Source organism: Lissotriton vulgaris, chromosome 1_1 (genome assembly GCF_964263255.1).
Source record: "Lissotriton vulgaris chromosome 1_1, aLisVul1.2, whole genome shotgun sequence".
Lineage (NCBI taxonomy): Eukaryota > Metazoa > Chordata > Amphibia > Caudata > Salamandridae > Lissotriton > Lissotriton vulgaris.
The window spans coordinates 1,620,919,734-1,620,944,710 of NC_141685.1; the positions used below are offsets into that span (position 1 = coordinate 1,620,919,734).

At 46.7% G+C, this 24,977-nt stretch overlaps 1 protein-coding gene across 1 annotated transcript in view; it reads left to right on the forward strand.

The window, feature by feature from the left end:
- LOC147750913 (arylsulfatase A-like) overlaps positions 1–24,977 on the forward strand; it is a 495,797-nt gene that overhangs the window by 114,481 nt on the left and 356,339 nt on the right. Inside the window, exon 2 of the mRNA XM_086937290.1 lies at positions 24,364–24,604. Coding sequence (XP_086793416.1) covers positions 24,364–24,604 — 241 coding nt within the window. The remainder of the gene's footprint in view (positions 1–24,363; positions 24,605–24,977) is intronic.

Here is a 24,977-nt window from a genome sequence, read left to right on the forward strand (position 1 = left end):
TAGTGTCTAGCATTACGCAGTTCTGTAAAGTACACTCATACATAATCACTCAGGCCAAATGAGCACAACATTGAAAACAAGTAAGCGTACTAGCACACCAGGGAGCAGGCATGCACCTGCAATCACAGAAGCTTTTGAAACATAATTTACCTGCAGTGTAATCTCTAGTGTCTAGCATTACGCAGTTCTGTAAAGTACACTCATACATAATCACTCAGGCCAAATGAGCACAAAATTGAAAACAATTAAGCATAGTAGCACCGCCAGTGAGCAGGCGAGCGTCTGCAATCACAGAAGCTTTTAAAACATAATGTACCTGCAATGTAATCGGCAGCATTCTTGCTCTTCGGAAAAAAATATATTTGCAATATCATAACAAAGAGCAGAAGACAACAAAGTAGTGATTAAATAGCTACTAGTACTCACCAAGCCTAGGGATCTCCACGCCAAGCAGGTCAAGCAGGTTGTGTTCCCGGTCCAGTATGTCCGACCACCGATGCGTCACCTGGTTGTAGGTGCACCGAAGCCCAGACTCCCTATACATGGCTCGGCACACCTTACCCCATAGCTGGCGACACTCCCGGAGGCCGTACCCGGTACTGGGCCGGCCGCCTGCTGCGAGGGTCTTGGGGAGGTGGCGCTGCACGAAGAAAACCAGTGTGGCCACCTCCACCGTGCTGAAGATCTCCCGGGCATTTACTACCTACCCCCTTAAGCACCCGGAAGGGAGCCGGCTACGGGATGCAGGACCCTTCCCCTTCAGGATTTTGCTGGCTCCCTTTCGGAATGGTCCTGGACAGTTAAAGGAAAATAAAATAGGAAAGAATAGGAAAAAAGTAAATAAAAGAAAAGAGAGTTAAAAAAAGTAGTTTTAAAGTAACGAAAAGTAGAAAAAAACCAAAATATAGGTTTACAAAAATAGAATGATAGATAATGAGTAAAAAAGATGTTAAAAAAGTTCAAACAAACAAAGGATTACAAAGATTGAAGGAGGATTGAAAAAGCATGCCCAGAACCTTAGCAATGAATGAAAAACAAGATGGCCGCGCCCATGTGGGTAAGTTTGTGCAATATTTCCCCCGCGAGCACGCGAAAACGGACGCAAACACGCAATTGCGCACCGCACGTAGGAAATGCACAACGCGAGCATGCACGCAACGGGAACACTGAAAACAAGATGGCTGCGTCCATGTACGACCGCATGGGTAATTTCGCGGTTGCCGCGTTGAAAAAAATCCTGCGAACACGCACAAATAAAAAAATCTGCAAGTTCGCAAAAGTTCACAGGTTTTGCGGACCGCGAGTACGAATTCGCAAAATTCGCCCATACTTAGCCTCCACCTCCTCACACCATACCGTCTCACTGAACAGCTGCGGACCCCCGCAGAGTCTATGGGTGGTGCTCCTCGTGACCCAGGCTGGCCACAAATATTTGAAAAAAAGGTTTGCCCCACCATTGAGGAGCACTCAAATGCAGCATCCAATCGTAGAGTCAAGTGCTCAGGGCACAACATTAATCTCAATGCTTGCCTACGCGTTTCGAGCTTTACGCCCTTCTTCCTGGGCAAACAGCAACAGAAATGGCACACAAATGACTTCAAGAACATCCCCTTTGTTTTCCACAGCGATTAAACACAGGTGAGTAAGCTGCTCAGATTTCTGGGACTTGAAGTTTAAAGTTTAAAACCCCGAGTGGGTTAATTTAGAGAGCTAAAGACATTGTGCACCTGTGCGCCTGCATGTCACACGGCCTCCGCCTCATCACGCCATGGCGTCTCAATGAACAGCTGCGGACTCCACAGAGTCCCGGGGTGGTGCTCCTTGTGACCCAGTCTGGCCACAAATATTTGAAAAAAAGGGTTGCCCCACCGTTTAGGAGCACTCTACCGAGGCACAAGATGGCTGCCAACACTTCCTGGTTTGGAGTGTTGACAGCTAATCAGCATGAAGCTCGTGCTCGGGAAGGTACAGAGTACAGTACAGTATACAGTACAGAGTAAGGTACTTCATATATAGATATATCTATGATTTTACTTTTGATTTTCTCAAGAACTTTTGAACAGATTTACACCATTTAAAAAAAAGGGTAATCTGCGAACCGAACTCTACCTTTTTGTCAAATTTGGTGTAATTCCATTCAGCCGTTCGGGCTGTAGCCCTGGCTAAAGGTCCCTATTGAAAATTGTATGGGGAAAACATGTTTTGGGTCCCCCCTTTTTTCTCAGCCCCTGCTTCACGAATCACCCCCAAACTTTCAGGGAAGGAGCGGAGCAGAGCAGGCCATTTTTCCGGAGAATTCTGCGTGTATTCGTCGACCAGCGCCAAAGTTATTTCAAATTGAATGTCGCGGATTTCCTATGGAAACTAGGTCCTAACTATAACTAGCTACTGGCGACCGCCAGTAGGGAATATATATATATAAGCATATTAGCACAACCAGATGGTGTTCCTACCATGCACCCCAATTCCTGGTTCTTTTTTTTAGGGCAACCTCTCATCTTGTAGGTAGTTTTTTCAGTTATTACTAAGTAATCCATTCCAATGAGCCATTAAGTAGTGGGCAGGGCTTGAGAGACTCACCAGTTTCAGGCAATATCCCTTTTCGCTAAGATAAAGCCACTTGCCACCAAAGCTTTGGCTCCTCTCTGACCATCGCATTCAGGCACAGTTAGTTCCTAGTATGGCCTCTTTAGGGTTTTTTTCTAGTGCTATTCAAATCACATCTTCTAGAATATTGCATGTTTGAGACCAGTACAGTGTGAAGGAAAGTGCTCCTGGCTGCTCTGCATCTAAGGCAGTTTGTGTTAAAAGCATTCCCCATCTTCCATAGGCTTTCAGGTGAATCATAATTTGGGCTCCGGGATTTATGGTATTTTTTTTTAACATTTCCGTCTGTATTTATCCATATTTATTTTGTGGCAATTTTTTCTGTATTTATCCATGTTTATTTTGTGTTTTGTGTATAAATGCAGCTGTAAAACTGTACATTTCCATATTTATTTAAATGATGGACGTGCACTCATCCTTTAATGTCTATCGTCTTTTAGCTATTTAAATTGTCAAATAATACATAACAGTACATCCACTGGCAAATATCAACATTATACCACAAATGTATGTTGACATGTGCAGTTATTTAAAGAAATGTCATCCTGTTTTTTAATTTTTCATGCTTTCCATTCGCTCAGCTGTTGGGCTATAATTCATGAAAGAGACCACAAAGAGTCTCTTAAAAGAAGCAAATGTTCTGTATGAATCCACTTTTAAAAAGAAACGCAGACAGAAAACACATTGTTTTCTGCCTGTATTTATCTGTAAAAATCTGTAAAAAAGGAAAACAGGGAGCCTTAATCATAATACCCTAAGAAAATAGTTTAATTGGATGAAACATAGGTGAGCCAAAATCACTGAGTGACACCATCTTGGCATCTATCCAGTCCTGATCATCGATGGCCCTAAAATCTTGTTCCCAAAAAATTATCACGTCATCAACCATCAGAGCTTAGTAGAGACGAAAAAATCTGCCCCCTCTGTTTTCTCAGTAATTAGTTTGGACTTGACCGGATTAAAGTCTAGTGTGGGCCTATTGCCCTCTAACACGTCATAATTGGAAATAATGAAAGCACTGCAACATGTAAAGTTCAATGTTTATCGCTAATTGTTCAAATGTTTGAAGGAATTGGATATCCAAACATCCAGGAGTTTTGAAATCCCTACCATGTCCTATCCCTGAAATCCCTACAGTTAGGCCACTTCAGATATCCAGGTCCTGCACCATAAACGCATATCCCTGGTGATTGGTGTGTTTTTTCCTTGTACAGTTGGGAGAGTAGACACATATCTCCACAGGTATCAATTTCTATCTACCTGCATGATCTTCCCGATTTTCAAAAAGCCAGTCATTCAAAAGGAGGAGCTGAGACAACCAATAGTACGGTTTTAAGTCCACAATTTCCAATCCAGCTTCATGTGGCGATTGCACACACACAATATGGGAAACCCTTGGTGGCCTAACCGCCCAGAGCTAAGTTGTCAGAGAGGATTGTAGTGTTGTAAAGGTTGTGGGGAGAGTGTAGGAGGAATTTTTAAGAAAGTACTATAACTGGTGCAATGCAATCTTCTTAAATAAAGTGTCCCTCCCCATATTTGATAGACAAAGTTTACTTCAAGCATCCATTTTTTTCTTAACATTTTTGCAAAAGGGAGTGAATTTGGGTCACAGTATTTTAGGGGGAGTCACACGAAATGTGCATACCTAAGTAATTAAAATGATCCATTGTCTGTTTGGCTATCGACTTCTACTATCGGAACAAGTGTGGGCCCAATACCTTGAGTATTTGCATATTCTGTGGAACGGCCAGCTTGGGGTTTTGAACAAAAAACAGCACATCCTCCACATTGAGTGAAATGCGGGTCTCATATCCCCCTTTCACCCAATTTCCAAACCAACACATCGCCCCTCACCCATTCAGAAAGTGGCTCCATGACCAAAGCAAATAAGGTGGCTTCACAGGGTGCAACCTCGCTCTATATGGAAGGGATTTAGAGAACACTCGACTGACAGGAAAATTATCTTTGCAGAGGTCCAGAAGTGAGGGTCAAATTTCATTCTCTCAAGCACCTGGCAAAGAACAAGCCAGAATACCGAACTGTAAGCGCATTGAAAGTCCACCAGAATCAAAGCAGCAGGGTCTTGGATCTGCCCCAGGTGCGCCATCGCCCCTGATGCTGCCTGTTACAATGCAGCGTCCCCCATACCCAGCAAAAATGCATAAATCATTTCAAAATAGCTTTATTCGACAGATGTGTCATAAAAGCACAACATAGACATTACAACATACACATTAAAAAAATTACATAAATATTTCAGACCTAAAAACATATTTAAGAAATTATTAAACGTTTATTAACTGATGAATAAGATGTATCTAAAAATTTAAAATATTCAATACCATAAAAATCAACATTAAGCCACCAGCAGCATTTCATAACTCCAGGTCATTACTTGTATTACAGGGTAACATTAAAGGTTATCATTTGGTGTAAGCCTGGGGAAGCACCCTAGATCGAATAAACCAGGCCCATCCCAAAAACTTGGCCATTGCGATTGCTATTGGTAGGGTTGGATCCGTAGTAAGGACTCTCAACGCCTCTTCATGCCTTCTAAAGCCAAATAGCTTGCAGATGGGTATAACCCACGTAGAGCGGGGTTTATTATATAATTGGAAAGAAAACAACAGATGACTGATCGTTTCGTGTCTATCTGAACACTTTGGGCATACATTCTTGGTGACCTTCCCATTTACATACCCTGGGCATGGGACGGAGTCCGCACTGGTCACCGTACTGGACAATCTTCGTTCACGTGTCGACAGTGGTCGGGCAGCCTTTTTGGTGCTGCTCGACATGTCGGCCGCGTTCGATACGGTGTGCCATCGGACCCTCATTAGGAGACTTGAGGAGTGTGGGGTCACAGAGAAGGCTAGAGACTGGCTGACATCTTATCTCAGCAACCGGCAGCAGCTGGTTGTGCTTCCTCCATTTCAATCGGAGCCACGGAAAGTAGGGCAGGGGGTTCCACAGGGCTCGGCCATCAGCCCTATACTCTTTAATCTGTACCTCCGCCCTTTGGTCCGGCTTATAAAATCTTTCGGCATCTCGGCCTGTAATTACGCCGATGACACCCAGCTGGTCTTTTCCCTGGAAGGTAACAACGCGGTTCTGCTGGAGACTTTTCATCGCTGTATGGCAGCCACAGCAGATTGGCTGCGGGCCAACTCTTTACAATTCAATAGCACTAAGACCGAGGTGCTCTATTGCTCCATTGATCGGATTCCGCGGACACTTCCGGAGAATTTTTGGCCTGCTACCTTCCCTGAACCAGTATCAGCTGCGGAGTCTGCCCGTAATTTGGGGGTGATTTTCGGCCCAAATTTACAACTTGACATGCACGTCCATAAGACCGTCGCTTCATGCATGATGTTGCTACGTATGCTGCGTAAAGTTCTGCCCCTTCTCCCCACTCAAGCTAGACCAGAAGTAGTTCGCGGGATCATACTGAGTCATATAGACTACTGCAATGCGCTGCTTCTGGAAGCACCAAAAAATCTGTTGGGGAAGCTACAGCGGGTGCAGAATATGGCTGCCAAGTTGGCTCTTTCTCGCCCTAATTTCAGCTCTTCCACTCAAGCTCTAATGGACCTACGTTGGTTGCCGGTACATTCGCGTGTACTGTACAAAGCGGCGTGCCTGGTGTTTAAGGCGGTACATCAACAGGGCCCAGTGCCCTTACAGAACATGTTCGTCTGGTACTCGGCCCCGCGGCTCCTTCGCTCCTCTTTGGCGCAACTGCTTGTGGTCCCAAGGTTCCAAAGAGTTAGGATGGGTGGCCGCTCATTTAGTGTAGCAGCGGCCAAACTTTGGAACTCCCTGCCACTCTCGCTGAGAAGCCATAGGGAATACCTCTTGTTTAGGAAGGCGCTAAAAACGCATCTCTTCCCTAGAAATGCCTGAGCAGTGAAAGCATGGCTGTCTGAATCTAAGCGCCAGGATGCCCTTTGGGTGACAGGTCTGCGCTCTATAAGTACACCTACATACATACATACATAATGAATGACCTGACAGGTAGGGTACCGACCCTCAGCTGGAAATACAATTTCCATTCAAAGGGTTTTTCAATGGCATCCCAATATTGTTCAAAAGCGGGCCTTGTCTTGAATTCTAGGAACCGGCCTGTTAAAGGCTTTGCTGATCCACTAGAGCATGCTGTAATCATAATCATTTCCCAGTACATTTCCTTCAGGATCTTCTTAGAAGGAAAAGCAGTGTTAAGGGGATCGTCCCACAATTCGCTCAGGCCAGGTTCACCAACAGCGCCCTAATCTCCTTCAACCAATTAACCTTGTGGAAGCAATCTGCATCCATTACATCTTTGAGACCCATGGCATAACGCGATAATTCAACCGTGCACCACAATCTTCGCCAGTATAGAAAGGGGCGAAGTTTCGCCAAATCGATTACTGCTTTCCTGCCCAGATCTAGCAGTCGTGGTCGCATAGGTGTACTTTTTGGAGCGCTGGTGACCTTTAGCAAAAAATAATTTTCAACTGGTGAAGGCATCAACTTTTTCAAGGGGTGCATTGTTCTTATATACCTTGCCCCGAAATGATCTATGTTCGTTGAAAGACATGAACTTTGTCTTTGCCGTATTGATTACTAGGCCCCGGATAGAACAGAAGTCCTCAAACCTACGTAGGGCTTTTTGCAGGCCACTAGGTGTCCTGGAGATAAACAGGGTGTCGTCCGCGAACATGAGGATGGGTATATGTTCATTTGCCAGCCTGGGGGCGTCAGAGGGGACCACCGAGAGGAAATCAGCCACCCCGTTTACAAAGAGTGAGAACAGGGTAGGTGCTAGCACGCATCCCTGGGGCACTCCCCTGTTCACAGCAAATGACTCGCTAACCTCACCCCTGGCCCCCCACCGAACCCGTGCATGGTTGTCCTCATGTAAGCGGACGATCAGGGTTAGCAGTTCAGGAGCCAACCCCATCTCACTCGAGACACGCCACAGCCTGCAACGCGGTACTAGGTCGAAGGCTGCCTTCAAATCTACGAATACCGCGTACAAAGCCCCTTTCCCCAGAACAACTGTCTTCCAATAGATAGTAATTAAATGGACGACCTGATCTATGGTGCTTGTGAGGGGTTGAAAACCCGCCTGGAGTGGGGTTAGGATTTGCTCATCTTCTATCCATAACTGGAGGTTTTGTATAATCAGCCTACTCATAATCTTTTGGATAGAGTCTATAAGGCTAATTGGCCTATAATTAGCTGCCACTGATTTGTCACCCTTCTTAAATACAGGAATTATCTCCGCCCCTTTCCAGGAAGGCGGGATTGGAGCGCCACAAGCAATTGCATTTGCTACATGTCTAATATACAGACGCCAAGATGGCTTATAATTTAAGAAAATATCCGCGGGGATGCTATCAATTCCAGGGGCATGTCCTGGTGTGATAGAATTTAACGCCTTATCTACCTCCTCTAGTGTAAATGCCCCACTAGTAAAAAAGTGTGGTCAAGCGGATCAATATTCCGCTCATCATCAAGGGAGGAATACTGAGATTTGAAGTGTTCAACCCATAGGTGATGGGCAACATTATTCTGCGTGGGTTCTGGGCACCCTCCCCTGTCCCATTTGTACTCACTCCAAAATAGTTTAGAATTTCAAGACTCACATGCTTCCTTGAGCTCCTGCCATCTTGCCTGGTCCCAGAGCTTTTTGGCTTCCTTGACTGCTTTTCTGTATCGGTCCCGCGCCAGCCTTACTCTAGCTGAGTCACCAGAACCTAAGGCTACCCCCAGAGAGCTCCGTGAGTGCCGACATTTCTCGTTAAACCACCCTTCTGGTTTCTTGTTCGTGCCTTTCTTGGTGGTACCAGGTTTACAGAAGAATAGCTTTAAACTGCCATGTCCGTTCTGGGAAGGACATGGCTTTTGCAGTTCGGACTGAACTGTTCCCATGGGGCACAGGGTCAGAGCTGATTTGCATATCGCCATTGTCTAACCCAGGGTGGTGTGGAGTGCAAAAAAACGATGGATTTGGGCCCAGATCTTTGGACTGGTTGAGTGTGTGACATTGATCCACATTCGGTCCATTACCTGTTGTGTTTGCATATTCCGCCCTAAGTGCGCTGGGGATGCCCAGACGTGGGTCCCAGGCACTCCACACCACTGGAGTCAAGCTAGCCGGGCTGATGAGAGGTGTTACCTCGAAACCGGTCCGGTCCTCGGATGCTTGATTCCGTTCTGGGAAGGACATGGCTTTTGCAGTTCGGACTGAACTGTTCCCATGGGGCACAGGGTCAAAGCTGATTTGCATATCGCCATTGTCTAACCCAGGGTGGTGTGGAGTGCAAAAAAACGATGGATTTGGGCCCAGATCTTTGGACTGGGTTGAGTGTGTGACATTGATCCACATTCGGTCCATCACCTGTTGTGTTTGCATATTCCGCCCTAAGTGCGCTGGGGATGCCCAGACGTGGGTCCCAGGCACTCCACACCACTGGAGTCAAGCTAGCCGGGCTGAGAGGTGTTACCTCGAAACCGGTCCGGTCCTCGGATGCTTGATTCCGTTCTGGGAAGGACATGGCTTTTGCAGTTCGGACTGAACTGTTCCCATGGGGCACAGGGTCAGAGCTGATTTGCATATCACCATTGTCTAACCCAGGGTGGTGTGGAGTGCAAAAAAACTATGGATTTGGGCCCAGATCTTTGGACTGGGTTGAGTGTGTGACATTGATCCACATTCGGTCCATCACCTGTTGTGTTTGCATATTCCGCCCTAAGTGCGCTGGGGATGCCCAGACGTGGGTCCCAGGCACTCCACCCCACTGGAGTCAAGCTAGCCGGGCTGATGAGAGGTGTTACCTCGAAACCGGTCCGGTCCTCGGATGCTTGATTCCGTTCTGGGAAGGACATGGCTTTTGCAGTTCGGACTGAACTGTTCCCATGGGGCACAGGGTCAGAGCTGATTTGCATATCGCCATTGTCTAACCCAGGGTGGTGTGGAGTGCAAAAAAACGATGGATTTGGGCCCAGATCTTTGGACTGGGTTGAGTGTGTGACATTGATCCACATTCGGTCCATCACCTGTTGTGTTTGCATATTCCGCCCTAAGTGCGCTGGGGATGCCCAGACGTGGGTCCCAGGCACTCCACACCACTGGAGTCAAGCTAGCCGGGCTGATGAGAGGTGTTACCTCGAAACCGGTCCGGTCCTCGGATGCTTGATTTCGTTCTGGGAAGGACATGGCTTTTGCAGTTCGGACTGAACTGTTCCCATGGGGCACAGGGTCAGAGCTGATTTGCATATCGCCATTGTCTAACCCAGGGTGGTGTGGAGTGCAAAAAAACGATGGATTTGGGCCCAGATCTTTGGACTGGGTTGAGTGTGTGACATTGATCCACATTCGGTCCATCACCTGTTGTGTTTGCATATTCCGCCCTAAGTGCGCTGGGGATGCCCAGACGTGGGTCCCAGGCACTCCACACCACTGGAGTCAAGCTAGCCGGGCTGATGAGAGGTGTTACCTCGAAACCGGTCCGGTCCTCGGATGCTTGATTCCGTTCTGGGAAGGACATGGCTTTTGCAGTTCGGACTGAACTGTTCCCATGGGGCACAGGGTCAGAGCTGATTTGCATATCGCCATTGTCTAACCCAGGGTGGTGTGGAGTGCAAAAAAACGATGGATTTGGGCCCAGATCTTTGGACTGGGTTGAGTGTGTGACATTGATCCACATTCGGTCCATCACCTGTTGTGTTTGCATATTCCACCCTAAGTGCGCTGGGGATGCCCAGACGTGGGTCCCAGGCACTCCACACCACTGGAGTCAAGCTAGCCGGGCTGATGAGAGGTGTTACCTCGAAACCGGTCCGGTCCTCGGATGCTTGATTCCGTTCTGGGAAGGACATGGCTTTTGCAGTTCGGACTGAACTGTTCCCATGGGGCACAGGGTCAGAGCTGATTTGCATATCGCCATTGTCTAACCCAGGGTGGTGTGGAGTGCAAAAAAACGATGGATTTGGGCCCAGATCTTTGGACTGGGTTGAGTGTGTGACATTGATCCACATTCGGTCCATCACCTGTTGTGTTTGCATATTCCGCCCTAAGTGCGCTGGGGATGCCCAGACGTGGGTCCCAGGCACTCCACACCACTGGAGTCAAGCTAGCCGGGCTGATGAGAGGTGTTACCTCGAAACCGGTCCGGTCCTCGGATGCTTGATTTCGTTCTGGGAAGGACATGGCTTTTGCAGTTCGGACTGAACTGTTCCCATGGGGCACAGGGTCAGAGCTGATTTGCATATCGCCATTGTCTAACCCAGGGTGGTGTGGAGTGCAAAAAAACGATGGATTTGGGCCCAGATCTTTGGACTGGGTTGAGTGTGTGACATTGATCCACATTCGGTCCATCACCTGTTGTGTTTGCATATTCCGCCCTAAGTGCGCTGGGGATGCCCAGACGTGGGTCCCAGGCACTCCACACCACTGGAGTCAAGCTAGCCGGGCTGATGAGAGGTGTTACCTCGAAACCGGTCCGGTCCTCGGATGCTTGATTCCGTTCTGGGAAGGACATGGCTTTTGCAGTTCGGACTGAACTGTTCCCATGGGGCACAGGGTCAGAGCTGATTTGCATATCGCCATTGTCTAACCCAGGGTGGTGTGGAGTGCAAAAAAACGATGGATTTGGGCCCAGATCTTTGGACTGGGTTGAGTGTGTGACATTGATCCACATTCGGTCCATCACCTGTTGTGTTTGCATATTCCACCCTAAGTGCGCTGGGGATGCCCAGACGTGGGTCCCAGGCACTCCACACCACTGGAGTCAAGCTAGCCGGGCTGATGAGAGGTGTTACCTCGAAACCGGTCCGGTCCTCGGATGCTTGATTCCGTTCTGGGAAGGACATGGCTTTTGCAGTTCGGACTGAACTGTTCCCATGGGGCACAGGGTCAGAGCTGATTTGCATATCGCCATTGTCTAACCCAGGGTGGTGTGGAGTGCAAAAAAACGATGGATTTGGGCCCAGATCTTTGGACTGGGTTGAGTGTGTGACATTGATCCACATTCGGTCCATCACCTGTTGTGTTTGCATATTCCGCCCTAAGTGCGCTGGGGATGCCCAGACGTGGGTCCCAGGCACTCCACACCACTGGAGTCAAGCTAGCCGGGCTGATGAGAGGTGTTACCTCGAAACCGGTCCGGTCCTCGGATGCTTGATTCCGTTCTGGGAAGGACATGGCTTTTGCAGTTCGGACTGAACTGTTCCCATGGGGCACAGGGTCAGAGCTGATTTGCATATCGCCATTGTCTAACCCAGGGTGGTGTGGAGTGCAAAAAAACGATGGATTTGGGCCCAGATCTTTGGACTGGGTTGAGTGTGTGACATTGATCCACATTCGGTCAATCACCTGTTGTGTTTGCATATTCCGCCCTAAGTGCGCTGGGGATGCCCAGACGTGGGTCCCAGGCACTCCACACCACTGGAGTCAAGCTAGCCGGGCTGATGAGAGGTGTTACCTCGAAACCGGTCCGGTCCTCGGATGCTTGATTCCGTTCTGGGAAGGACATGGCTTTTGCAGTTCGGACTGAACTGTTCCCATGGGGCACAGGGTCAGAGCTGATTTGCATATCGCCATTGTCTAACCCAGGGTGGTGTGGAGTGCAAAAAAACGATGGATTTGGGCCCAGATCTTTGGACTGGGTTGAGTGTGTGACATTGATCCACATTCGGTCCATCACCTGTTGTGTTTGCATATTCCACCCTAAGTGCGCTGGGGATGCCCAGACGTGGGTCCCAGGCACTCCACACCACTGGAGTCAAGCTAGCCGGGCTGATGAGAGGTGTTACCTCGAAACCGGTCCGGTCCTCGGATGCTTGATTCCGTTCTGGGAAGGACATGGCTTTTGCAGTTCGGACTGAACTGTTCCCATGGGGCACAGGGTCAGAGCTGATTTGCATATCGCCATTGTCTAACCCAGGGTGGTGTGGAGTGCAAAAAAACGATGGATTTGGGCCCAGATCTTTGGACTGGGTTGAGTGTGTGACATTGATCCACATTCGGTCCATCACCTGTTGTGTTTGCATATTCCGCCCTAAGTGCGCTGGGGATGCCCAGACGTGGGTCCCAGGCACTCCACACCACTGGAGTCAAGCTAGCCGGGCTGATGAGAGGTGTTACCTCGAAACCGGTCCGGTCCTCGGATGCTTGATTCCGTTCTGGGAAGGACATGGCTTTTGCAGTTCGGACTGAACTGTTCCCATGGGGCACAGGGTCAGAGCTGATTTGCATATCGCCATTGTCTAACCCAGGGTGGTGTGGAGTGCAAAAAAACGATGGATTTGGGCCCAGATCTTTGGACTGGGTTGAGTGTGTGACATTGATCCACATTCGGTCAATCACCTGTTGTGTTTGCATATTCCGCCCTAAGTGCGCTGGGGATGCCCAGACGTGGGTCCCAGGCACTCCACACCACTGGAGTCAAGCTAGCCGGGCTGATGAGAGGTGTTACCTCGAAACCGGTCCGGTCCTCGGATGCTTGATTCCGTTCTGGGAAGGACATGGCTTTTGCAGTTCGGACTGAACTGTTCCCATGGGGCACAGGGTCAGAGCTGATTTGCATATCGCCATTGTCTAACCCAGGGTGGTGTGGAGTGCAAAAAAACGATGGATTTGGGCCCAGATCTTTGGACTGGGTTGAGTGTGTGACATTGATCCACATTCGGTCCATCACCTGTTGTGTTTGCTTAAACTGTCAAAGAGCGTGGTGTGCATCTTGGTTATTTGGGGCATCAGGGTCTGGCTTTCCTCACTAGTTCCCCAAACTTCCAATACCCTATCTACCTCATTATTCATGGCTAGCAGTGTTTCCGGTTGTTCTATAACGTTACTCCATTTCAAATGCCGGGTATCGTTAGACAGTACCAGGTCACTGGCCACTGCCTCTTCCCTGCTGGATAAACCTTCACCTAACAACCCAACCATTGTGATGATAAGGGGGTTATGATCACTTTCAACTCGGAGAGTAACAACCAAATCTTTAAGAAACTGCCACAGGGTTAGGCTCCCTAGCACATAATCAATACGGCTAGACCTGTGTCCGTTGTTAAAAGTATCAACCCCCATCCTGTCGGACAGTGTACGCCCATTTGCGGTCCTCAACTGGTAACCTATAGACATCCCCTTCATTTGAATGGCCGCCTCTGACCATTTTTTGATTGGCTCAATCTCGAGGATAGGTATACCCCACTTTGCATCTTCTTCTTCCATGAGACACTGGTCCTCAAGCCCTAGTGGTTCAAACGTGGTGTTGAAATCCCCTACGACTATCGGACTGGTGTTACTCGGCGTACCATCCAACAACCTCTCCACAACTGCTACAACTTCTGAACGTCGCCCACCAATGAGGCCTCTTGTGTAGACGTTATAGATATTCAAACTAGGACCCTGCTCTGGAATAATTCTTATTGCAAGAATATCAATGTTATTTGTGGATATTTGGGATACTTTACAGGGCAAAGCCTGCCGAACCCAGATCACCAGGCCCCCCACTGGATGGCCTTTCAATTGTTTTACTGCTGGAACCTGGAAGGTAAGATACTTCGGACGATATACAGGCTCTACCGCCCATGTCTCTTGAAAGAGACATATGTTGTGAGCTTCTATGAAATCTGACCAGTCAGGAAGTGCTAATTTAGAACCCAGCCCTGCAATGTTCCAGGATAAAAGTGACACAGTATTGGACCTTTGGGTACAGAGATCCAATCTTAAAGGACAGCCATCCTGAATAGAGGGCGGTCCAAGACTCCTATTCAACCCTGTGATCGTTAACAAATCTTTGACACCATTTTCACTAGTAGGTATTAGATTACCATTTACAGGGACTGTACCTGTGTTCTCTGTACAGGATGTAACTCTGCCGAGCGGGGGATTAGTTGAACTAGGGTCACCGTGTGCTAGATCATCCAATCTACGGCCAAAGTTATAGGGGATATAAGCTTGCAGGGCACATACGGGAACGCTATGATTAGGAGTGATTTGATGTCAATCACACTCTTCTAGTGCATTATTTTTGAGTCTCCCAAACGGGGAGCACTTTAGGAGACTGGTCCTCCTTCCACTTGCACTTTTTTGTACACCTTTTTACTTTCACGTCCCTTGGTTAGGGTGGTCCTTAGTGCGTCCACACCGCTAGGGTCTAGCCCACTATTGTCCTGATGAACGCCTGGTAAATTGACACCGTTTCAAGACAGAAACATGTTGACTGACCATTATACTGGAAATAATCAAACAATTTATTTGGACAAATTTTCCACGCCTTAACTTTTAATATGTCCAAGTGATCAAACATTAAATCTTCTTTTTTGATACACTATAGACATTTTTAACATCACTTTCACCTTAAATCACTCACTTACACGTCTACTCACTAAAAACATGCTCCACAGTAGTTCTGGTGTTGTAGCACACTGGGGAGGTACTCGGCCTCTCCAGTGGGTCTCAATGATGAAGCATGTCACCTACCAGGTAGGTGAGTGAGGGCTTTTTATACACACCTGAGTGGGGTCGTGTATTTACTCTATACAGTTGCTCCCTTTGTTGCTTTTGACTGACCTTGGACACTCTTACTATCCTCAGGATCACCCACAATACCATCCCCGCTCGTGGTCCCGTCCGCAGACCCAGGCCTGCTATTATCTTTGACCTTGGCCCTTGCAGATTCTAAAATTGTGAGTCTCTTTTCAATGGTGTCCAGTCTATTATAGATGGGGGTACAGGACCTATAAAAAAGCTGTTCAAGTTTATCCCATACGTCCTGGCTCCATTCCAATGGAGACTTCATCCTAGTTGGCATCACTGGATCCACCACGACAGACTTCAGAGTCATATCCTCTGCACTGTTATTTAATGATGCCAATGTTACCCCAGGAGTTTCTACAAAAGCATTTGGCTTCTTGACTTTAGCTTTTCTGCCCTAATGAGCTGCACCCCCACGTTTCCTTTTGGTGACCGGTATTGGTTTCCCAGATTTTGCACCACGAGTGAGTCGAGCCCTTTCAGTACTCTCCGGGGGTCGGACAAAATGCTGCATTCAGGGGAGCCTATTCGCACATCAGACGTATTACCTTGAGTTGAGCTTGGACAATCGGGATCACCCTGGGCAGAATGGACTTGAACAGAATGAGCCCCATGATCCACCCTAGCACCTTCACTTAAGGGAGCATCAGGGCCTGAAATGGTGGTAGGGGACACCACCCGAGCCAGCCTTCCTATTGAAGACCTTTTGTTAAAAGCAGGGGCCAGTGACAGTCTTTTTTCGGTGTGGTCTATTTCATGAGCTAGGATTGACGAAGCCCGTACAATGAATTGATCCAACGTACCCATAATTGTGCCAGTAGTTGTCGTTTTCCCTCCCTTCACCTCCTTTAAGGACATTTTGTCAATGTATGTAATCTGCCTTCGGTATGATATTCCGGTGACAATAACCTTCGTGAGGCAGTTTACCAAGCTACAAGTTACAAATCCATGGAGAGCACCGAGTAACAATTGAGAACTAACCTTGGCAAATCAGTGTTAGAGGGTGGCCTCATCCCGTCCTCGAGCCGTTCTCGAACGGGCTCAAACGGGCCTACCCTTGGCACGGGCTTTGCCCGGCGCGCGATCCGCGCAACGGATGTGACAATGTGCTATGTAGGCACCGGTCAGCAGTGAAGCAGACTCAGGTGTGGGCTTGATAGCACGCCCCCTGGGACTTGTAGTTTTCAGCCTCCAATGTTCAGCAAAGTGGCAAAGCGTCAAAGCGGCTCCTGCGCTAGCGGGAGCAGCAAGGCGCTATGTAGGCGCCGGTCAGCAGTGAAGCAGGCTCAGGTGTGGGCTGGACAGCACGCCCCCTGGGATTTGAAGTTTTTAGCCTCCAACATGCGGATTATTGGCCATATCACCTTAAACAATCTATTAGTGAGGGCCTTTACAAGCATTTCACAGGTGGGGACTTGTGGGGCTAATAAATAACTGTAGTGGTAGCTCCTAGCATCAAGTAGATCACATGCAATATGTGTGTCCGGAGGGGTTCTTCGAACATGGCCATAGGGTGGGGGACCATGTTGGAGGTATTTATTTTACGATTGCAATTCCAAACAATCAAATGAGTAGAAGAATGAATCAGAAGGGAGAAAAGACTTGTTGCTGTGTGATAAACAAATTATTTTGACTTGTTCATGCACTTAGTTTTAGTTTTCACTCATCTGATATTGAGTACTCCTAAAAATTTGAACTGACTCATGCTCTATTTGATTTGGGGTTTTCAGCCAGGAGTCAAGGGCTCTTGATGACCTAACAGCCTTCTTGTCTACCGTCCCTGATAACTTTTTATTAATCGTTTGTGATGATTTTAATTGCAAATTTAAGGCCCTTGGGTGGCCTGAAAGTTGGACATTTCAGTGAAGAAGATCAATACCTGGGCATCCCAGAGACCAACATTCTGCCAGCTAAGGCATGGACTCCATTGGCGCTCCAGATGAATTCCCTCACACTAAAACATTCACAAAGGACATGTAATGGGTGAACAAAATTGGACTCGCTAGGTAACTATACCCTTAATAGAACTGAGCATGCCTCCATTCCAGATTACATCCTGATAGATATAAAATCCTGGCAGAGGGTAATAGATTTTAAGATTGTGCCTCACCATGATAGCGACCACAGTGCCCTGATCCTAGACATGAGTGAGGAAAAGGAGGGGTTGTGTCCAGTTTAGCGCTGGGTAGGACACGATAATATGTAAGAAAACAAATAGGAACCCAGTCGCTTTTTGGTTCTGCCACTTATTTTATTTTGGGCAGATTTTTACACCCTATTGTATTTAATCAATGGGTGTTTTGATTGTTTCTTTGGAAATATAAGTTGCTACACTTGGATGAATATTTATAGTAGTCTGAGGACTTACTTTGTCATACACAACATGATATTCGTTATATACAAATTTTTACATTTAACACAAAATACAAACAATTGTGATACAACTATACATAGACATTTCAATTTACATGTTACATAAAACGAGGTTTAGACTGTACCCTACTAACGGATTTCATCACCAGACCTTCCTCTAGTGTCTTTGGTATATTTAAGGTCTGCTATCGCAAGGGCAGAGTTTGCAAAAGTTATTCTGTTGACTGAAAGAGTAACTTAGTATATAACACCCTTTGCGCTAAAGCAGTTCGTCTATTGGAGTGAACAAAGGTAAGCCGACGCGTTTCCAAGCCTGTGTCTTGATCGGATCGTCAGGCTCTTCTTCAGGGCTTTTGTTAGTGGGTACCTTTGCGGGGAAAGGAGTCTGAGTCTGTCTTGATCGCGACTTCTGACTGACAACTCATTCTATTTTTCTTGGTTGTGGTGGCCGTGTTTCAGAGTCTTATTTTATTCTTTAATCAGGTGTTATTAAAGCGGCGGCGGCAGGGTTTTGGATTTCAGCCCGCAGGCTGGCCGCTGTTCTCGTAATACTGACGGCGTCTGTATTCTTTCAACTAGGTGTTAGTCGTGTTTGCTTTAGAAATCTTTCGTGGCTCAGTGATTTTCCTGCCTGCTTCCGTGTTAGACGGTTTGCTACACCCTGAGAGCGTAACTGGCTCGGAATTTTCAGCTGATGACAGACTGATCCTTGCCAACTGCAGGAAAAGAGTTCGATGGGTGGACATATGTAAATCACAAGAAAAGCTGTCCTCCTTATATCATACTACTATCCCGAGCCTCACAATTGCGATGCAATCAATTCTGGCTGACAGCACAACAATTGAACTTTAGAAAGTTGCTGAGAATCACACAACATTAACAACAACAATGGCCAATTTCTTTTACCCCAACAAAAGAATCAGGGCATGCAAAAACATCGACACCCTTGGTTCAATTAAAGCTTTTGTACGGCCAAATCAGCGCTAATTTCTGCAATTAAGGCCAAGGATAGGCTATTAATTAAAGAGAAAAGAGCGATCAACAGAAGGAACATGGATGAAGTTAAAAAAAGGTTGGGAATGTGACAAGTGGGAAACCATGAGAAGTTCCCTGAGCACACATCATATGAGGACTTTTGGAACTTGGTAAACACATGCAGATCTGAAGGCAAACAGGCAATACAACCTGACCTAGGGGCGGACGTGTGGAGGAAAGACTTTGAGTCCCTATACTCCAGGGCAGAGATACTAGATACTGCAGTAGGGAACAATCTTATTCCCTCACAGGCTAACTGTATTGAGGTCCACATGACAACCTCTAAGGTGACAGCAGACGCCCCTGTGATAACCCTTAAAGAGATTTCTGCAGCCTTGAGCACATTAGCACCATCTAAAGCTCCTGGGCTTGATAAGATCCCCGGTGACCTCTTCTGCAGTGAACCTACAATCTGGGCATAGACCCTATTTAACGCCATCCTGTTAGGAATGGCGATTCCCAGCACCTGGGCAGGTGCGGATATCATACCAGTCCACATAAAGGGCTCACCACTTCTTCCCACGAATTATAGGCCCATAAGCTTCATCAACATTAGTCAAAACATATTTTTTCAAGTGTTGTTGGGTCGCCTGAGAGCTGGATGGAGGAGCATAATGTTCTTAGACCATTTCAAGCCGGGTTCAGAGAAAGGATGTCCACATTAGATCAAATTTTCAGGCTACAATTGTTACATTGGAAAACTGGGTGCATATAGGGTGGCACTCTCTACCTAATATTTGTGGACCTAAAATCTGCCTTTCGACCTGGTGCCGAGGGACAACCTGTGGGCAACCCTACTGGACCTGGTGATTTCAGTGTATCCTTGCCAACTTTTGAAATGATTACATGAAGGCACTTTGCCCAAATTTGGCTCTGTATACACGATGAACTTACTAACCCAATACCCGGAGACAGAGGTGTCCGTCAGGGCTGTGTCTTTGCCCCAACTCTTTTTTGCCTTTTTGTAAATGGATTAGTTAAAGTTTTAACTGCAGGGAAGGACATAGATTCCTCCAAGTTGCCAAACCGTAAAGTACCGGTCATGATGTTTGCTGATGATACTCTGTTACTTTCTAAAACATCTATGGGTATACAGAGGGCCCTTGATAAGTTTGACGTCATCTACATTGAAAGGGGGCTTGAGCTCAACCTGCAGAAAACAAAATGTATGGTGTTTAATTCAGGTAATAACACCCGGCCAAATCCGTGTTTGGAAGGTGGACCGCTGGAGACAGCGTCCATTTTTTAGTACCTCAGCATTACGATCACAGAAAAAATTGACTGGGGAGCCCAAATTACAAAAGCCAGCCTGGAGCTTACTCAGACAACGGGGGGTTTGACAAAAGTATTTCGAAATTCTATTCACAAACCTTTTGGCCTGGTAGGTGAAACATACAAAGTGCAAGCTAGAGGTGCTGCCCTATATGGGGATGTATTTTGGGGCCACTGTTCACCTGGCAACATAGCAAAAGTCGAGAACACCTTTGCCAGGCAACTATTTGGCCTCCCTCATAGCTCCCCCCTCACACCGCTTCATCTGGACCTTGGGGTCAGATCAATCACAGACCAATCCGCCATTAGACCAATTCTATTCTGGCAACATCTGTGGGCCAACCCACAATTGGTTAAGTACAGGGAAGAACTGAAAGAGGTGTTGAGTATACAAAGGGTGGGGAAACTACAGTGGCTGCCGTTCATCCGGGATACATTTATGGCTACGGGAAGGGGCAATTTGTGGTACAACCCAGAAGTAACCTGTCCCATAGTATCAAGGAAGGACTTGAAAGAGAGCTACTGGGAGAATAAACTGGCCCGCATCCAGGGGAGTTCTACAGTAGGCAAGCTTACCACAGTGTTTTTAGAAAATACTAGCAGCCCGTCCCGACCTTGTCCGGGAGCAATCAGGCTTCCCCGACCCCCGCCTGCCCCGACATTGGCCATCAGCCCGGGTTCCCATCCGCCCCGTCCCCCGGCTGCCCCGACCCCCACCTGCCCTGACATAGTCCTCCGGAGGCTTACCTCACACAATTATGCCAGAGGCCCAGTGTTGCAGTGGTGACCAGCAGCAGCGCCTGAGGCACTGGGGAGCTTTCCGGGTATGGAGCGGCCAGCTGGAGTTGGGAGCTTGAGCACAATTATGCCAGAGGGTCCCCCGCCTGTCCCGACCCACGCCTGCCCTGACATTGTCCCCTGGAGCCTTTTTGTTGTAACTCCCCGACCCCCGCGAGCCCCGACCCCCGCCTGCCCTGACATTGTCCCCCGGAGCCTTAATTCAGTCGCCGCTCCTCAGTTCAGTGCTCCTCGCCGCTGCGCCGCTCCACTGCTGCTCACCGCCAGTGTGCCGCTCGTCAGTGCTCCTCCCCCGCGCCATGTCCGCCGCTCAGCCGCCGCTCCTCAGTTCAGTGCTCTTCGCCACTCCGCCGGTCTGCTGCTGCTCACAGCCTGTGTGCCGCTCGTCAGTGCTCCTCACCCGCGCCATGTCCGCCGTTCCTCCTTGCGTACCTCGCGCTCCTGGACGACGTCAGCACGCAGGTCGCGGCCGGCGCTACTTCGAGGGGACTACTTTTTTTTAAATGTAAATTTTTTTAATATAACGTATTTTTTAAATTTATATAGCCTATGTCCATCTGCACACCCTGAGGATTCCAACGATGTATCGGGTGTGTGGATTGGCGCTGTGGTTCCCGACGAGTTTAACCACCTCAAAGCCTCAAAGTTCTTCCTTTATAATAGTAGTATAGATAGAACAGTACAGATTAGAGCCCGTACTGGATGAAATTAAACCGGATGCTGCGAGGAAGTTATATCTAAAGTTTAGACATAGGGTTCTCCTGCTGTGTGCTTTTACAAATAAATGGGGGCTTACAAACTTTGGGATGCAATAACGCAGAAGAGACGGAATATCATGTACTCTTTTTCTGCCCAATATATAAGAAGGTGAGAAAACGATGACTGATCCAGCTATGTAGAAACCTGGGAACCAGGCACTGCATAGTGGCTTACAGGATATTGAAATATAATACGTGTCTCCCTGTCGCATTTTCGGTCGCAGGCTTTTTATTCTCTATGTTGTGCACTCACAGAGCTTTCTTGAAGTTCGCACCCATAGATTTTGGCTGATTACTCTATAACATTTTTACTGAACTTTGAATGTCTTTTTATCTGTATGTAATATTTATGTTTTTTACTGAGCTCTTTTAACTATATTAGCGATGTATATTTAGTTTCATGAATAGTGTACATGCAACTAACAAGATGAAATGTGGTTTCTGGGATAGGGTGTATGCCATGTAAACAGTTTACAGTTGATAGGCACAGGCACTTTATAAAAATACTACTGTAATGGAGAGCCAGTGGGCTTGAGCTTGTCCTTACGAGGCTTACTGTGTGTTTACATAGGCTCCCTTTATTATTGCACATAAATTGCACTGCACTTTAATGAAGTTTTTGAGTTCTGGCCAGCCAAAACACATTTAATTTCCATTTCATATTTATGTGATGAACATGCACTCCTGTGAGATGAATGGATTTCCTTTTACTATTTTATCTTTGAATCGAATGAAATGTACTGTATCATACATATACTTTTATGGTCAGTCAAATCAGTCAAATTAACTTTATTCGGTTACAAGTACCATAGAAGTTTGACAAAAACGTATTGCGAAAATAAAATTAACATATCATAATTACAGAGGCATAGATAAAAAACAGATAATACTAGCAATCAATAAAAAGTACTTACATATTAAAAGGAAATATAAGCCCTGGTGTCAGGTACCCTAGACATCCAACTCCGACATCACCTATATAGTATAGACTGTGTAACTCATTTATAGGGAACGGTTACTCAAGATTTCTTCAATTATAATAGTTCATAGCGTTTTCTTATGGACATTGCGACTCTAATAAATTTCATAAGAGCAGTGCAAATAGTTAACGTAGACAAGGACAGTAAATAATTAAAGCCACCTTTGAAAGTACATGGCCTTACATCCCTTAATAAATAAAGTGCTACGTGCTTTGTACTGTCGAATTGTCACACTGACAAGCTGACAAACTATAAGCCCAGGTTGATTTTTTAGGAAATGCCACTAAATAGTGCACTGTATTTAGTCGAAACCTAGTTAGGTAAAATCATGCCTGAACTTTAGTGGTAAAAGTTGAGTAACATTTCTGTTCACCAGGGAATAAACATGGGATCTGTCCAGGACCTGCAACTGTCGGAATTTATAGTAGCCCCAGAATCCCGCCCCTTATGATGCCACCAACAAGCATTTCGCTTTATAGAGGGTAACTAGTTCAGACACTGGTTTATGGCCCAGCTTACACGACCCGACTGGTCTGTTTTCCCCTAGCTGCATGCAATAAGATGATCCCAAGTCATAGTTTCATTAAATATTTTCCCTATGTATGTAAAATTTCTTAACTTGTCAATGGTCTTGCCCTTAACCGCAAATGTTCTTGTTTCAGTACCTTTAGGGCCACAGACCATGACATACGATTTAACAAAATTCACTTTTAAATCCAATGGCGCCATAAAATCAGTAAAAGCGTTACCAGACTTTTGGAGGCTATTGGCAGTCAAAGCCATTAAAATGGTATCATCTGCATAAGATAACAATGGGATTGGATTGCCTCCAATTTAAGGGAAATCAAGTTTCTTCTCTATTAAAAAGGTCTCTAATCAATTTGTGCATAATAAAAACAGAAATGGAGCTGAAATACAGCACTGACGAACTCCTTCCGTAGAGACAATGGAACCCTTCCTCTCCCCCCCAGGGCCATAGCGTACGACAACCGTTGTGGAGGTGTGAAGGCTGCGTAAAAGGGATATAAGAGCTTCTTCGAATCCTATTCGCTCCATCAACCCCCACAACTTCTCCTGGTTCACTGTGTCAAAAGCACTGGACAAGTCCATGATGGCCAAATGAATGGAACCCCTCCTGGCCCTCATGAACTTTTATGGTCATATTGGCCGAAATAAAGTTTAAAAGAAAAATAAGTATTTTACTCCTTTGGCAAAAAGTGTGGACTTCCGGTGGGTCTGCTCCTATGAATTGAGACCAGGCACGGGATGGCCTACTGCTTCATCTTTTGCCGTTTCTCCAGCCCACACTCCAAAGTTGTTTTCTATTTTGCCACATCTGCGGTACAGATTTTGGCGATATTCGTCAAACTGTTTTACTGCTCTCGCTGTCAGGTTTAGGAGAGTCCCTTGCTCCATCTAAAGAATGTATTGAGGAGATACCATACCCACGCCTGCAAGCAAACTCAGGAAGGCACATTCCCCACAAAGTCTGTCCCTGCATCTAAAGAGTTTAGGCTTAATTCCCACATCCATACCCAGAATCAACAGAGTCTTTCCCTGCAGGCCCACAGCCTTATTATTAACTTCAATCGACTAAGCGCCATCATCGGAGCAGTCTTTTTTACAAATAAAGTGAGGTCTGGGTCCTCTTGTAGGACTTGAAAGGCGTAACTGGTTGCTGTATATCCACGCTGATTCTCACTCCCATAAGCAACCTTAACGCTATGGTGTGTTAGAGAGGCAGCACTTAAACACCTGCAAAGCAAGCAGTCTAATTTAGGGTAGAAGTCAAAGGTCATTTTCCCTGCAAAGCAGAAGTACATCACAAGCAAGATAATCAATCTTCTGCTGTGATGCATGCCCAGCATTTCCAATAAGTTATCCAAACTGCTTTACTTGCTGCAGGGTTTATCCACTTCTGTGTTATTGCTGTTTCTAAGTAGCCTTGCTTGTGTTGAACATCTGTCCTGTTTTGTGTCCTATCTAATCACCTGCCTTTCATCCCCAGGGCTGCCTTACTCACTGGCAGGTTCCAGACCCGCTCTGGAATGTATCCGAGGATCCTCGAGCCAGGATCCCGGGGAGGCCTTCCACTCAGTGAGATCACCATGGCAGAGGTGCTCCAGGCCCATGGTTACTCCACTGCAATGGTGGGCAAGTGGCATCTGGGTTATGGCGCCAATGGAATGTATTTGCCTACACACCAAGGCTTCCAGACATTCCTGGGAACACCTTACGCTCATAATCAGGTAAGTGTGTGGTGAGAGTGAAAAAGCACTGGCAGATCATTGCACCATTGATGTATGCACATCATACCGTCTTCTAAACTGTGTCTGGTACTCCTGTCACAGCACCTGTATTTTGAACTATGCAGCTTTCTCAGCACAACCAAGGATACCCAAAGTAAATTCCAAGCATTTGAGTAATGTTTTTAGACCTATAATGCCGGGATTCAGGGCAGCCTTAACTATTAAATCATTTAAAAGACAGGCATTAATCAACACAAAATAGCATTTGATTGTAAAAACACGTTCAGCACCAAAGAGAACTAGAAATATAGGAATTAAAAGATGCAAAACAAAACCTAACTTTCAAAAAGGACCACGAAGAAGGGCACAATTG